Below are 15362 nucleotides of genomic sequence, written 5' to 3'. Positions count from 1 at the left end.
CCTCCTGTCCCAGCCTCCCCGGCAGCATTGCTGTGCGCTGATCAACAGCTGCCGTGCTCAACTCCAGAGCAGGCCGCAGTTCAGTGATGCAGCAAAAGAGAAGGGAAGCAATTTCTGGGTATAATCTGGCCTCCAAAATCTGGAGCTTGTCAACCTATTTGGGACTGCTGGATGCTGCGAAGTGTCACTGAAGGCCAAATTACGGGCCCATGCCCAGGAGTCACATGACTGCCCAGAACCCGAGGCTACGTCTACACTACAGGCCCTACACCCAGCTGTGCCATTATAGCGCAGATGTGTCCTACTTGATTTTCCGCCCACCGCAGTTAATCCACCTCCCCGACCAGTGGCCGCTAGATTGACGGAAGAATTCTTTTGTACACCTAGCTGCATCTACGCCGGGGGTCAGGTCGACCTAACTAGGGCGCCCAGGGGTGAGATTTTTTCCACACCCCCGAGGGACAGTGAGGTCTATCTAAATGTTAAGTACAGAGCAAGGCTGAGCTCTCGTTTAAAAAAAATAAAATAGAAAGTAAAACATCAGCCTGAATCTGCAGAGAGCCTGGAACGATAGCTCAGAGGAGCTCAATGGGGTGTTAACTCCACGACTCACCGCCCTGGAGCACCCTGCCAGTGCCCAACCAGCAGAGGACTCTGCAGGTAGTCTGACCATCCCCCGCAAGCAGATACGCCCAGCTGCTGGAGTGAGGAAGGGCCCAGTGGGGCCAAGCCATGGAGGGTGGGGCCATGAGTACGAAGCTAGGAGGGTTGTGCCTACGGCCCAGATTGTCTTTTGCCAGTTTGCTTTCCCTGGACCCACAAGGGGGAAGGAATAGAAAGCCTCAGATCTCCCCCTTCCCCAAGAAAAAGCAGCGTCAGCTCCACCCTCGAATTGCAAGGGACTTACGGAGGCGGCTTGGTGGGTCGCCCGTCGAACTTGTCCTTGAGCTGGCGTTCTGCCTTGGTGAGGGTGGAGCGCGTGACGCCCTCCTCGAGGTTCATCTCTGGGTGCTTCTGGATGTAATCCCGCATGATCTCCTGCGGACGAAAGCAGCCGGCGGGTTAAGGGGGCCGAGCCGACGCCCGCCAGCACGGGGAGGGGAGGAGGAGAGAAGCCAGTCACATCCCTATGCCTCGCCCACCTGTCCTCCCTTTCGAGAGGCGGTGGATCCCAAGCTCTACGGTGGAAGGCTCTGAGCTACCTGGGCTGTGGGCTAGCCCCACAATGAGTGGAAAGAGGGGGGCCTGCGTCCCTCAACAACAACCCCTCAGGCTGATTACAGAGAGGGGCTGGCCGGCTCCTGGAACGCCCCTCGGCTGGTGGCCGGGAGGTAGCGCCCATCGGGCCGGGGAGAAGATGGAGGGGAACTGGTGACTGTTCCCTACCTCGTACTCCTTTCGCTGTTCCAGGGCCTTATGAATCCATTTCAGCCTCTTTTTGTCGGAGAGTTGAGACCACTGCTTGCCCAGCGCGTCCTTCACCTCCTTCGTGGTGGCCTGAAAACCCAAAGCCAGAGGTGAGGGCACAGGGGGGGAAATGCGGGCCCCGCCCGCCCTCTCTCCCGCCTGGGATGGCGGGGCAGCGAGCCGAGCTCGCGGGGACGTGGGAGGGGAGTCGCCTTTGCGCTGGGGATCTCACTGCTCTGGGTTGTGCAACGGGGCTCGGCACCTCTCTGGGAAACACAGCGATCCTGGGCTTGCTCACTGCACCATCCTGCCCCTATGCGCTGCGTCCCTTCCCTAGTCGGAGTGAAATCAGTGCTCTGCCCCTCTCTCTCAGGCACCGGGTCTGCTCCCAGACACACGGCACCCCTTCCTTACCTCTGTCCGGACAGCACAGGACTTCTGCTTGGTGCCTCTTCCTTCAGGCCCCCTCCCATCCCTGGCTTCTCTCCCCCTCCTCCCATGGTGTAAAGACACACACACACACAGAGACACCACATCTCTACGAGGAACTCACATCTGGGCGCACTTTCAGGTAGATTTTCTTCTCGTGATTGTACCACAGCTGCTGGGGGGTCTTGGGTTTCTCAGGGACGTCCGACTTCTTAGCGTTCTGAATAAGATCTGGGTGGTCTTCCCTGCACGCAGCGGGGACAAGAAGGGGGGGGCGAGCATCAGAGGCAGCGAAAGGAAGAAACAGACTCTGATCAACCGGGTCCCACACTGGAACATCTCGGCCCGGAATCTAAGAGGGCCACACCGAGGCCTAGAACCTCAAAAGGTATTTAGGCTCCTAACGTCCATTGATTTTAATGAAAGTCAGTAGCCTAAATGCCTTTGAGGATCATGGCCCTAGTGGCTTAGGAAAAGGCTCAAGAAGAGAGTCAGGGGATCACAGGAATTGGAGCTAGAAGAGATCGAGTCCATGCTGAAGTGGGGGGCCAAAGCAGGATCCCTTTAAAGTATTTAAGGACCTCATCAACTTGGCCCCCATCATTCTCTTGATGGGAGATAGACCCACAGGTGGTTCCCTAATGTCTGCGCTCTAGGGCTGCTTTGTCAGAGAAAGAGCCTTCTACTGACCCGCCTGCCCCAGCCCGGGTCCCCAGGACTCCCAGCTTGAGCGCCAAGGAAACCATTCCGATTCAGCCTTCCTTTCCTTTTGTTAACCCCCTGTTTTGTGCTGTTCCTCCTCGTTGTCCCCGCCACAAAGGGCTCCTCCCTCTGTGGGTGTTACCCGGAAATGCTCATCATCCCCGATTAGTTGGGACGAACACGGCTAGAGATCGCCCCGGGGCCGGTCGGTGTCTTACCTGAATCTTGCCAGGTTCCGCTCAAACTCCTGCTTCTCCCGCTGGAAGTCCTGGATGTATTTCATCTGGGAGGGACAAAGGAGACGGGGCATTAACAGGGGCGGGGAGCCAGCGGAGTCCTCTGTACAGCTGCCCAGCAGAGGAAGGGGAGTCCCGTGTGCTGGGAGGCTGGTGCCCAGTCATCTCGGCCAGCCCTGCAAATGAAGTGTTTGACCCCTGCAAAGTGCTGAGCACCATGGCTTCTACAGGGGTCCATAGGAGTTCAGGGCTCACAGGACCTGCAGGATCGGACCCAGAAACGGCAGCTAGGGGCTGAGATTTTCCAAGCTGCCTAAGGGGAGTTAGATGCACAAATCCCATTCATCCTATGGGGCACCGAACGCCCTGGGAAGCGACAGAAAGATCCCAACCTGGCCATTGTCTACAGCAAAGCAGACCGCAGCCTGGTTTCAGGCCACAATGCCCTGGCACCAGGTAGTCGGAGGGGACATTTATCGCTGTCCCACGTCACGTCGATACGCAGTTTAGCGCCGAGGCATCTGCGGGGACAGGTTAGGGCTTGAACATAAAGCGAATGGCGCATGCAGCTGCCACTCCAATGGAACGTCTGACCCAGCCGGGTGGGTGACCGCTGGGTTGGGGCGGCCGCTGGATCATGGAACGGGATGGATTGAGCCAGGGCTGACCTCTTGGATGGAGCCAACATTTCACGTGAAGATCTTAAACTGTCACGGCAACGGGTCAGTTCCTAACCTCTTCCGACTGCAGGGCAAACCTTCCCCGGGGGACCTAGAGCAGGGCAGTGTCACTGAGTCCCCAGAGGGGCAGCCTGGACCCAGAGCTCTGGCCGAGGAGTGCCGGGCGCACATTTATCCCTGAAGCCTAATGAGGATCAATTAATGTTGTAACCGTTTTACTGCCGACCATTTCAGTGGAAAAATTAGGGGGTGGAGCTTGGATACCACCCATCTCCTCACCATACACCCTCCTCCCCCCCGCCCCACACAGATCCCAGACTCTAGGAAATACCGAGTGCTCCGGGGGGGAAAGGAAGGGAATCTTAAGAGCACAAAAGGTTTAAACATATAATACCACCTAGCTCTTTTTATAGTACTGTTCGTTCAACGATCTCAAAACGCTTTACAAAGGAGGTCAGTGTCATTATCCCCATTGTACAGACGGGGGAAACCAAGGCACAGAGCAGTGAAGTGACTTGCCCAAGGTGATCCAGCAGGCCAGTGGCTGAGCGAGGAATAGAAATCGCGGCTCCCGTGTCTCAGCCCAGTATTCGATCCAGCAGGTCACACTGCCTCCCTGAACATGCCCTGTCCTAAGGACTTGTGGCCCACCTGAACCCTAATCCTGCGTGGGCAGACTCCAGAGCCTGTCCAGGCCCCCTCCCCACCCCAAAACTGACTACAGGGGGATCTGGCTGCATGGAGCACAGGATCAGCTCCTAAGTCGAGTGCGTGCGTGCAAGAGAGAGAAGCTCCCAAATCCCACATTCTGTAGCTTCACGTACCTTTTTCTTTTCGGGGAGCTCCTTGTATTTCTTGGACAGGATTTTGGTCAGATCCAGGTTGCTCATTTCAGGGTGCAGCTTGGCGTATTTGGCTCGCTTCTCCATGAAGAAGCGGAAGTAGGGTGTCAGGGGCTTCTTGGGGAAATCGGGGTGTTTCTGAGGGAGAGAGGACAATTAAAAAAATACATCCCTATGCACACCATGTGCCTGTAAGGGGACGGATGGGTCAATGGTTCGGGCACAAGCTTGGGACTTGAGAGACCCGGTTCAGTTCCCAGCTCTGTCACAAACCCCTTATGAGACCTGGGGCAAGTCACTTTGTCTGTCTGTGCTTCGGTTCCCCATCTGTGACGGGGGAGAGGGGAGAACAGCACTGCCTTGCCTCACGGGGGTTGTGAGGATACACACACAGCAGGCTGTGAGGTGCTCCGTGCTATGGTAATGGGACCCATACGAGTACCTAAGACAGATAAATAACAATCCTTCAGATTTATCAAGGCCGCAAGAGGCTCCCCATGGCTCTCCAAAACCATTTACACACACTAATTAGGCCTCACGGCCCCTCTCATGAGGTGGGTACTATTGTCATATTAAAGATGGGGAAAAGGGAACTAAGGCACAAAATGGGGAAGTGATTTGACGCACGCTGAGAGTCAATTAGAACCCGGGAGTCTTGACTCCCATTTTGTGTTGTAGCCACTAGACCACATTGCCTCCCAGAGCCAATTCGCAGCCCTCTGCTCTAAACTTAGATACAGGTTATCAACAACACACCCATGCCTGTTGTACGTAGTTCACATGGTCACCATATGTGGCTATTGCCCAGAGCTTTCCACCTCCAACGGGCTTTACAAACTTTAGCTAACTAATCCTCCACGCCTTGGGAAGCATGTCAGTGTTATCATCTGTCAGAATGAAGCAAAATTTTCCCCACAGAGTTAGCCCTGGAATGGCCCAGTAGATCAGCTAGTCTATTTCCCTGCCAGAAAATATCACATACGGGAGACTTGACATGTGATGCATTTTATTGGACTCCAGTACAGAAGACAACTCCCGCTCCTCCAAACGATGGTTAAGGCAATTCTGCTGCCCCCTGCTGAGATCCGCCAGCCTGGACAGGGTGGAAGATGAGACCCCATTTGTTGGCCCCGTCCTGATTACCTACCTTGAGCTTTTTGCCCTTGTAAGGATTCTTTACATGTTCCTCAGCATCCATGATCAGTTCTGTCAGCGTTCGGAATTTCCTCACCTACAAGAATAAGCAGGGATCAGTTCCGACGACAGATCAAACAGCGCCACGGTGATAACAGATCGACAGATCACAAGCCGTTGGGGGGGGGGGGGGGGAGAGGTCGCAGCGTTGCAATTTGTACAGTGCCAAACGCTTTGATGCTAAACCCTACAACCCTCGACACTTCAATAATAATGCTTTGGCTCATGGTTTGAGCCCTCCCGCAAGCATCCCTGGGAGACAGGTGAGTGTCATCCCCCCTCTGCAGAGGGGCATAGGGCAAAGAGTGGACTTGCCCACAGTGAGCCACTGGCTGAGCCAGAGCTGGGGGAGAAAGTTAACACAAATGACTGAAAAACCCAAGTCTTGTGGCCGGGTAATCAGACTTTGGTTGTTTAGGTAGGTGAGGAAGGGGACTTGGGAATTCCTGGCTCCCACGCCCCTGTTCAGCCCACTCACTCCCCTGTGCTAAACAAAGCCCTGGCCCTATAGCACGAGCTTCAGGAGAGAATCCACGGTCGTCACGTCAAACGCGTGGAGGTTACCTCGGTGGAGATCTCCATCCACTTCATCTTGCACATCTCGCCAGAGAAGTCCTTGAAGGCCACTTTGTCCCAATCCAGATGGGACTCGGTGGTTTTGAATTTGCTGCCGTCGTTGGAGGGCAGGTTGCCTTTCATGCTCTCCAGCAGGGTCAGCATGTCCTCCTGGGACCAACGGTCTGAGCAAGGAAGAAAACAAACGATCGAAACTGTATCGCAGCCAGCTGGCCCTCCCTGAGGCTGGAGGACACACAGCTCTGCATGGAAGCTTTTTACTGAGCTCCAGCCCTTTAACCCAACGCAGCCACAAGCAGGATAGCACCCCAGCACCCAGACTTGACTAGCTGCTGCTTGCAACCAGCCTCCCCTTTAGAGCAGCAGCCCAGCATGCAGAGACTACAGATCCCAGCAGGCAATTCTCCACTGTAATGCAGACAGACTGGACTGGGTGATTAGGGTGATCACCAGCGATATTTCCATCCTCTTCTAAAGGCCAAAACTTCCCAGCTCAGGCCAAAATTTCACTCGGCATGAGCCAGAGGGGTTTTTTTTGGTTTTAAAGCCACAGACGACAAGCTGGTAGCTATTGCTATGCAAGGGCTGAGGGCTGTTTCTTTGACACAATAAGGCAAGACTTTACCTGATGGCCTCTTGCAAGAATGTTCTCTTTCTAAGGGATGTTTTTAGCTCTCTGCACAGCAGGCTGGCAAACCTGGGAAGCCTCCCCCAAATTAAAAAGGGAGGCCTAGGGGTACTGGAAAGCCATGGTTACAGCACTTCCAGAGGCTCGGAAGAGCTCAGTTTATGCCATACTAGAGCTTAGCAGAGGTCCACAGTCGTGGTCCCCCAGTGCAGGGAGCCCCTATGGCTGGAGCAGAGCCAGCTCCTCAGGAGGACGGGGTGCAGGGGCAGTTCTAGAGGAGCATCGGGACCGTGGCACTCTCACAACCCGGCTACTCTGCACCCTGGCAAAGCTCCATGGGACACCAGTTAGAGCAACCGGAACCTGCCCCTGCAGCCTTCTGAATAGGGGAGGCACAAACTGGCTCCCCTCTGCCCCCTGGACACAGATAAATTCCACTCCCCCGCTAAGACTGTCTAAGGGCCAGCCCCATTGCTCTGTGTTCCTGCATTGCCAGGCAGATGCTCAGCAGCAGCCGGCCGGCGTAGGGGGGCAATCACCAAAACTGCATGCTGCCCGCTAGAAGAAGCAGGAAGCTCCCAGGGAGGGAGGCGAAGGGGGCAGCTGAGAGGCCGGGCAGAATGCACAGCTAGGAGCTTGGAAGGTTTGTTTCTAATGCTCCCACAGCACTTCGGCTGACAGAAGTCAGAGCCAAAGGGGAAAAGGACCCACGTAATGCAGGTCCCTGGGGAATGGCTCTGGGGCACCGAGATCCCACTATTTATGGGTTTTCTTCCTGACATTCAGCCCACGTTTTCCTTTGCTCAGTTTTATCCCATCCCCCCGCCCTCGAACCAACCCAAGTAATTCCCCCATCCCCTCCCCAGGCCCTGAAAACAGGCCTGCAAATACTGACTTGAAAAATCTAAGCATTATAGAGTGATCCCCGCTGAGCGCCCCAGAGAGCAGGGGGTGAGGGAGACATCAACGCTCAGGGGCTACAATGCACAGCCTCAGCAGATGAAGAGCTGCTCTGCGTTCGGTGGGGAGCAGACCTCCAACACCCCCTCCCACAATACAACAGGGGCCTCGCTTATCCACATCTGCAGAGAGCAGTGTGTTGCAGGCTAACCCGTGTGCTCTGAAGCCACTGCTTTAAGAGCGGCCGTTTCCATTCTAACTCCTGCTTTCGTGAGCACTGGCCCTTGACGCGGGTAAATGGACTGCATAACCCACATGCAATTCACAAGAAGGCAGGCTTGGATTCAGAGCTCGAAGTGAGGATGTACACGAATGAAAACTGGGAGAGAGTGCACCCTGGAGAAGCAGACAGTTAAACGTCATTCTCTTCCTTGGTTGTTTCTCTCAGCAATCAACACACGCAGAGAACTACTGGGTTATGCCGGAGATCTGACCACATGATCAGAATGGTCCCCTTGAATCTATGGAGAGATCTCTGAAGCTGGCTGAAGAGATCTCTGAGCCATTAGCAATTGTCTTTGAGACCTCATGAAGGGCGGGAGAGATCCTAGAGGGCAAATATAGCACCTAGCTATAAAAAGGGGAATAAGGACAACCCGGGGAATTACGGACCAGTCAGCTTAATTTCGGTACCCAAAAGATAATGGAGCAAATAATCAAACAATCAGTTTGTAAACACCTAGAAGATAACAAGGCGGTAAGTAAGAGTCAACATGGATTTGTCAAGAACAAATCATGTCAAACCAACCTAATACCCTTCTTTGACAGGGTAACAGTCCTTGAGGCTGGGGGGGGGGAGGGGGGGAGCGGTAGACATGATACAACTCAACTTTAGTAAGGCTTCTGATACTGTCTCACACGACCGTCTCATGAGCAAACTAAGGAAATACAGCCTGTACGAACCCACTCTAAGGGGGTGCACAGTCGGTTGGGAAACCTGTACTCAGAGAGTAATCATCAATGGTTCACAGTCAAACTGGAAGGGAATATCAAGTAGGGTCCCACAAGGATCTGTCCTGGGTCCGTACTATTCAATATCTTCATAAATCATGTGGATAATGGCATAGAGAGCACACTTATAAACTTAATAAATTAGGAGGGGTTACAAGCACTTTGGAGGACAGGATTAGAATTCAAAATTATCTTGACAAGCTGGAGAAATGGTCTGAAATAAACAGGAAGAAATTCAATAAGGACAAAGGCAAAGTACTTCAAGTAGGAAGGAATAATCACCGGCACAGATACAAAATGGGAAATGACTTCCTAGGAAGGAGTACTGCAGGACAGGATCGGGGGCGGGGTGGGGGGGGTTATAGCAGATCACAAACTAAATGAGAGTCAACAGTGTTATACTGTGGCAAAAAAAGCAAACAAACAAAATTCTCAGATGTATTAGCAGGAGTGTTGTAAGCAAGACACAAGATAATTCTTCCACTCTGTTAAGGCCTCAACTGGGATATTGTGTCCACTTCTGGGCATCGCACTTTGGGAAAGATGTGAACAAATTGGAGAAAATCCAGAGGCAACAAAAATGACAGAAGGTCTAGAAAACAGGACCTATGAGGAAAGACTGAAAAAACAGGGTTTGTTTACTCTGGAAAAGGGAAAACAGAGAGGGGGCACAATAAAAATCTTTAAGTGCGCAAAAGGTTGCTATAAAGAGGAGGGTGATAAATTGTTCTTCTTAACCACTGAGGACAGGACAAGCAGCAATGGGCTTAAATTGCAGCAAGGGAGATTTATAAGTTAGGAAGTTTTTCCTAAGGTCTAATTGTCAGGGTGGTTAAGCACTGGAACAAATTACCTAGGGAGGTTGCAGAATCTCTGTCACTGGAGGTTTTTAAGAACAGGCTAGACAAGCCCCCGTCAGGGATGGTGCAGATCAGCCGTTCTCAACTAGGGGTCCGAGGCCCCCTGGGGGGCCGCAAGCAGGTTTTGGGGGGCCACCCAGGAGGGCCAGCATTAGACTCATTAGACTCATTGGGGCCCAGGGCAGAAAGCCAAGGCCCTGCTTGTCCCAAGCCCCACCACCTGGGGCTGAAGCTGAAGCCTGAGCAACTTAGCTTTGTGGGGCCCTCTGTGGTGTGGGGGCCCCAGCCAATTGCCCTGCTTGCTGCCCCCTAAGGCCGGCCCTGGCTTTTATAGGCAGAAAACCAGTTGCTGTGGCCTAGGGGGGGCCGTGGAGTTTTTACAGGGAAGAAAACGTTAATTAAATATCTCTCTCTACAGTAAAGTTAAACAGACTAAATGCAATAAGTAAACGGAAGTTTCTGGGACATCACAGCTACTGGAAATCTTATGGAAGTCCCACTTTGTCCACAAAGTTGCATTCCTGGGCATGCCCAGCAAATCCTGGAGGAGTCTGGATTTTCACAAAGGGTGCAAGTAAAGATATGAAAACAAACACACGGGTTTTTGGTATTTCTCTGCCAAGTCTTCTGTGTTGTTTCTATATTCTAAGATTTGTACTTCAGGTCTGACTCAAAGCCTGTGGGGAAGCTGCCTACTGATTTCAGTGAAAGCTTGATCAGACCCTCAATTCAAAACCACCTTCCACTATGCAGCTCACCTTTCGAAGGCTTTTGATTTTAAGTGAAGGGCTGCAGAATTTTTACCCTCAACATGGGATAAAACTGAGGTTTGCAAAGCCCTGTATGGGATAAGGACACCTAATTCCCATGAAAATTAAAGGGAATTAAGAGTTCAGATCTCCTGAGATTTTCAGAGCTGGCCATCCTAAACATTGGCTGTTAACAATCTGATCTCTTCAGCATTTGGAAAATTAACAGCTGTGAACTTTGCCTACCATTTTAATCAATTACATGTTAAAATATATTGGTTAGACTCCAAATTCCAGATCAAGGTAATATTTACATTCATATACTGCTTTCAATCCGCACCCATCAGCGTCAAGAGTTTTACGCAAAGAGCCAACCACGGTCCTTAATATCATACAGCAGACGTTAACAGGACAATAGTGAGGCCTAAGCCGACCTCACGTGTACCTCTTGCATCTGGCTTCCGGGGTGCACCGTAATGGATTTCCCTGCTCCATTCTTGGGAATGGCCAGTTGATGGAAAGTACAGAAATCCTGCGCTCCTCTCAACCACCCAACTCCAGTCCTTGTGTAAATGCACGCAATTCCACTGAAATCAATGCACCTGATTCTACTAGGGCATTGAAATAAACTTACCTGATTATACCAGGGCATATTTGGTTCAGATAGCAGGATCTTTGTACGTCCCCAAGTCCCTGCACGCCCCTTAGATTTGTTGCTGCAGAATCTCCCCTCAAAGCACTCCCCAGTTAGCCTCCATTCACCTCCATTTTGGTGGCAGACCGAGGGGGAGGAGGGCTGTGTGTGTGTATGTGATTTTAAGGTCGGCTAAATTCTGTGTCTGTCCAATCTTGACAATTTCCCTTTCACAGCCGCACTACACCTGTTACAGTTAATCAAACGAGCTACCCGACAGACCCACATGGCTCATTGATATGCATTTTGTGTTGCTACGTTATCAGATCCACCACCCCAGAGCAAACTGTGCCTTATATCAGATGCTTTGACGGAATGCAGCGGCCAACTAAGCAATGATGTACATGGGCTGCCGTGGGTGGGTGGGTGGGTGTGTGTGTTTTGCAGGGAGAATTTCTGCAGCTCCCTACATGTGATGATCCACACCCTATAGCATGGGATCTGATCTTCCATGACACTATCTTAGTTTGCAGAGCTACAACTTCTGGGCTCTCATTTGGCAGCCTTCTAGTCCCCAGGATTCACAGGGAGCCTTGGGTATGTGTGCAAGGAATGGATGGGAGTCGGCTCTTTCATCATTCGTGGTGGGGGTGGATCCAGTATTGGTCTTTACGTTTTTCCAAGGGCTTTTTAAAGCGCTTCAAGGCAGCCATTTTCAGGGCAAAATTAACACAGGGAGCCTGATTCTGACCGTATCAGTGAGAATTATTATTATTTATTTGCGGTATCGTAACGCCCAGCAGCGCTAGTCCTGGCCCAGGCTCACACTGTGCTAAGGGCTATCCAAACTTTTTCTGCTCGGATTTGTACGTGTGTGGGGCTAAAACCACTTTTAAAAAAAAAAACAAAAAACCCCAAACTGAAAATTGGATTACCTAGGAGCTGGGGGCCTCTAGGTGGAGGCTTGAGTCAATCCAGCCCCAATGTGAACAGCAGCAAAGTCAATGAAGCTGCACTCGATCACGTCAGGTATGGATCGGATCCCGTATGTTTTGTTTGAACGTTACAATCATGACACCCAACCAATCAAAGTTGGCCTCGATTTTGAATTTCCTGACTGGCATCAATAAACTAGTCAGCCAGGCCCCTTTCTACATCCACAACTGCACGGAGTGGGGCTGGAGCATCAGCCTTAACTCTGCCGGTTTTAGTGGTCCCTTTAAAGGTTAAATAATTGTACTGAGCGGCCCCAGGAAAGAACTAGCAGAAAGCACGGTCTGAAGGTCAACTCCACGTACGGATTCTGGATTTGCTCTAACTGCTAGGTACATTTTATTACATCACGACGAAGGCACCTTTCTAATTTTTAAACGCTGTTAGAAAGACTCATACAAGTACTTAACTACACACACACACACGTAAGTAGTCTCATTGGGATTACTCAGGCTTAGATCTTTGCAGGATTTTGGGGGGTGGGTACACAGAGAAGATCTCAAAGCACAGATCCCTTTCAGAGGGGGAAAGCCTGGGCAACAGGGCTGCTCTCACCTTGATTCTTGGGAGCTGTCATTTCCAAGTCTGTAGGGCAATCGGCTTCTCCGTTCATTCTCCACCTGTCTGACCCAAGGGCGATCCCTTTTTGGGTCTCTCCTGCTGCCTCTCAATCTACCTTAAATCAACCAAGCTTCACTCTAAAATCAAACAGAAACCAGAGCTATGAATTAAAAAGGGACCCTTTCCCCAATCACAACAAGAGCCAGGAGAACTCAGCTAACTGCACCCCGGAAAAATTGCATCGTGTTGCCAAAAGACTGGGTAGGTTAGGGACAGGGCAAGGCGTCCAAGGGCCCTGCTTTCCTCCAGCTGAGGGAAGCGCTAGAGCATGGAGGAGTGGGACTCTGAAGGTCTAGCCGTGCCCCCACCCTCCAGTAGACTCCTCCCATCCTTGTCTCTATGCACACTGCAGAGGACCCCACCCTGAACTCCTGACCTCTTCCTCCTCTCCCCTGTGGGAAGGGGGACCCAGAGGAAGGCCAACCCCAGAGACAGGGGGAAACAATGGGAGCCCGACCCCTTTTCATAGACCCATAAGTCAGAGAGCCCGGAAACTCCTCCCAACAAATGGGGAGGGGGCGCTGGGCAGGGGCATGGGAGACATCCTCAGGTATGGGGGTCAGAAGGATGGGGGATCTGAGATCGAGGGAGGGGGCTGGGCTGTGATGAGGCAGCAGAAGGACCCCCAGGCAAGGGGAGGGAGACGGTTGGTATTGTGGGGGGCGGGAGCAGAAAGACCTCCAGGGGCCAGGATGGAGGGGGAGAGGGCTGAGCTGAGGGAGAGGGAAACAGACACAGACAGGCAGGGGGAGGAGGAAACCAGGATCACGTGGGGGGGGGGGCAGAGGGATCCCCAGGAGGAGGGGGAGGAGCAGCAGGCTGGTATGGGGGGGGGGAGAAGCAAAGGGATCCCCAGGCAGAAGGAGGAGCAAGCTAGGATGGCAGAGGGAGAGACAGAGGGATCCCCAGACTGGAGAGGAGGAGCTGGACTGGGATCATGGGGAGGGAAGGAAGGAGGGATCCCCAGACAGAGGAGGAGGAGGAGAAGAGCAGGATGGGGGAGAGTAAAGGGAATCTCAAGCAGGAGAGTTGGGGCTGGGTCGGGATCATGGTGGGGGAACCAGAGGGCTCCCCAGGCAGGGAAGGGGCAGGCCAAGAGGAGAGGGAAATCCTCAGGGGCAGAGGGAGGTGCATGGAGGGAAGGGCGGACCAGGATGGGGGGAGAGATCCCCAGGTGGGAGGAGGAGCAGGCCAGGATGTGGGGGGAAGACCTCCGGGGCAGAGGGAGGGGCAGGCCCGGATGGCGCGGGGGGGGGGGTAGGGGTAGGCTGGGATCGTAGGGGGGAGGCTCATCCTGGGGCGGAAGGAGGGGCAGATCCCTGGAAGGGGGGGAGGGGCAGGCTGGGATGGGGGGCAGATCCCCAGGCGCAGGGAGGGGCAGATCCCCGGGCAGGGAGAGGAGCAGCCCAGGGTTGGTGGGGCAGATCCCCGGGATGGGGGGAGGGGGGAGCAGGCCAGATTGGGGTGGAGGAGCAGGCCGGATTGGGGTGGAGGGCAGATCCCCGGGATGGCGGGGGGAGGAGCAGGCCGGGATGGAGGGGGGACAGATCCCCGGGGTGGCGGGGGGAGGAGCAGGGCGGGAAGGGGGGGGGGCAGATCCCCGGGGTGGCGGGGGGAGGAGCAGGGCGGGAAGGAGCGGGGGGGGCAGATCCCCAGGGTGGCGAGGGGAGGAGCAGGCCGGGAAGGGGCGGGGGGGCAGATCCCCGGGGTGGCGGGGGGGAGGAGCAGGCCGGGAAGGGGGGGGCAGATCCCCAGGGTGGCGGGGGGGAGGAGCAGGCCGGGAAGGGGGGGGGGCAGATCCCCGGGGTGGCGGGGGGAGGAGCAGGCCGGGAAGGGGGTGAGGCAGATCCCCGGGGTGGCGGGGGGAGGAGCAGGCCGGGAAGGGGCGGGGGGGCAGATCCCCGGGGTGGCGGGGGGAGGAGCAGGCCAGGAAGGGGCGGGGGGGCAGATCCCCGGGGTGGCGGGGGGAGGAGCAGGCCGGGAAGGGGCGGGGGGGCAGATCCCCGGGGTGGCGGGGGGAGGAGCAGGCCGGGATTGGGGGGGGGCAGATCCCCGGGGTGGCAGGGGGGAGGAGCAGGCCGGGATGGGGGGGGCAGATCCCCGGGGTGGCGGGGGAGAGGAGCAGGCCGGGAAGGGGGGGGCAGATCCCCGGGGTGGCGGGGGGGGAGGAGCAGGCCGGGAAGGGGGGGGCAGATCCCCGGGGTGGCGGGGGGAGGAGCAGGCCGGGAAGGGGGGGGCAGATTGGCGGGGGGGAGGAGCAGGCCGGGATGGGGGGGGGCAGATCCCCGGGGTAGCGGGGGGGAGGAGCAGGCCGGGATGGGGGGGGAGGGCAGATCCCCAGGGTGGCGGGGGGGAGGAGCAGGCCGGGATTGGGGGGGGGGCAGATCCCCGGGGTGGCAGGGGGGAGGAGCAGGCCGGGATGGGGGGGGCAGATCCCCGGGGTGGCGGGGGGGGAGGAGCAGGCCGGGAAGGGGGGGGGCAGATCCCCGGGGTGGCGGGGGGGAGGAGCAGGCCGGGAAGGGGGGGGGCAGATCCCCGGGGTGGCGGGGGGGAGGAGCAGGCCAGGATGGGGGGCGCAGATCCCCGGGGTGGCGGGGGGGGGAGGAGCAGGCCGGGAAGGGGGGGGCAGATCCCCGGGGTGGCGGGGGGGAGGAGCAGGCCGGGATGGGGGGGGCAGATCCCCGGGGTGGCGGGGGGGGAGGAGCAGGCCGGGAAGGGGGGGGGCAGATCCCCGGGGTGGCGGGGGGGAGGAGCAGGCCGGGAAGGGGGGGGGGGCAGATCCCCGGGGTGGCGGGGGGGAGGAGCAGGCCGGGAAGGGGGGGGGGGCAGATCCCCGGGGTGGCGGGGGGGAGGAGCAGGCCGGGAAGGGGGGGGCAGATCCCCGGGGTGGCGGGGGGGGA

At 55.6% G+C, this 15362-nt stretch overlaps 1 protein-coding gene across 4 annotated transcripts in view; it reads right to left on the bottom strand.

Moving 5' to 3' along the window:
* Window positions 1–15362, bottom strand: part of UBTF (upstream binding transcription factor) — a 28072-nt gene that overhangs the window by 10054 nt on the left and 2656 nt on the right. For 3 of the 4 annotated variants that reach the window (XM_074940529.1, XM_074940533.1, XM_074940531.1), the window contains 8 exons: window positions 12397–12539; window positions 6055–6230; window positions 5444–5527; window positions 4279–4434; window positions 2757–2821; window positions 1961–2081; window positions 1387–1497; window positions 908–1038 (listed from right to left, as the gene is read on the bottom strand). In XM_074940529.1, the coding sequence (XP_074796630.1) occupies window positions 908–1038; window positions 1387–1497; window positions 1961–2081; window positions 2757–2821; window positions 4279–4434; window positions 5444–5527; window positions 6055–6230; window positions 12397–12454 (902 nt within the window). In that variant the 5' untranslated portion in view covers window positions 12455–12539. The remainder of the gene's footprint in view (window positions 1–907; window positions 1039–1386; window positions 1498–1960; window positions 2082–2756; window positions 2822–4278; window positions 4435–5443; window positions 5528–6054; window positions 6231–12396; window positions 12540–15362) is intronic. The other variant, XM_074940532.1, reaches the window with a different exon arrangement.

Source organism: Natator depressus, chromosome 27 (assembly GCF_965152275.1).
Source record: "Natator depressus isolate rNatDep1 chromosome 27, rNatDep2.hap1, whole genome shotgun sequence".
Lineage (NCBI taxonomy): Eukaryota > Metazoa > Chordata > Testudines > Cheloniidae > Natator > Natator depressus.
The sequence above is the reverse complement of the archived record's forward strand: the minus strand, read 5'-3'. Positions and strand labels throughout refer to the sequence as shown.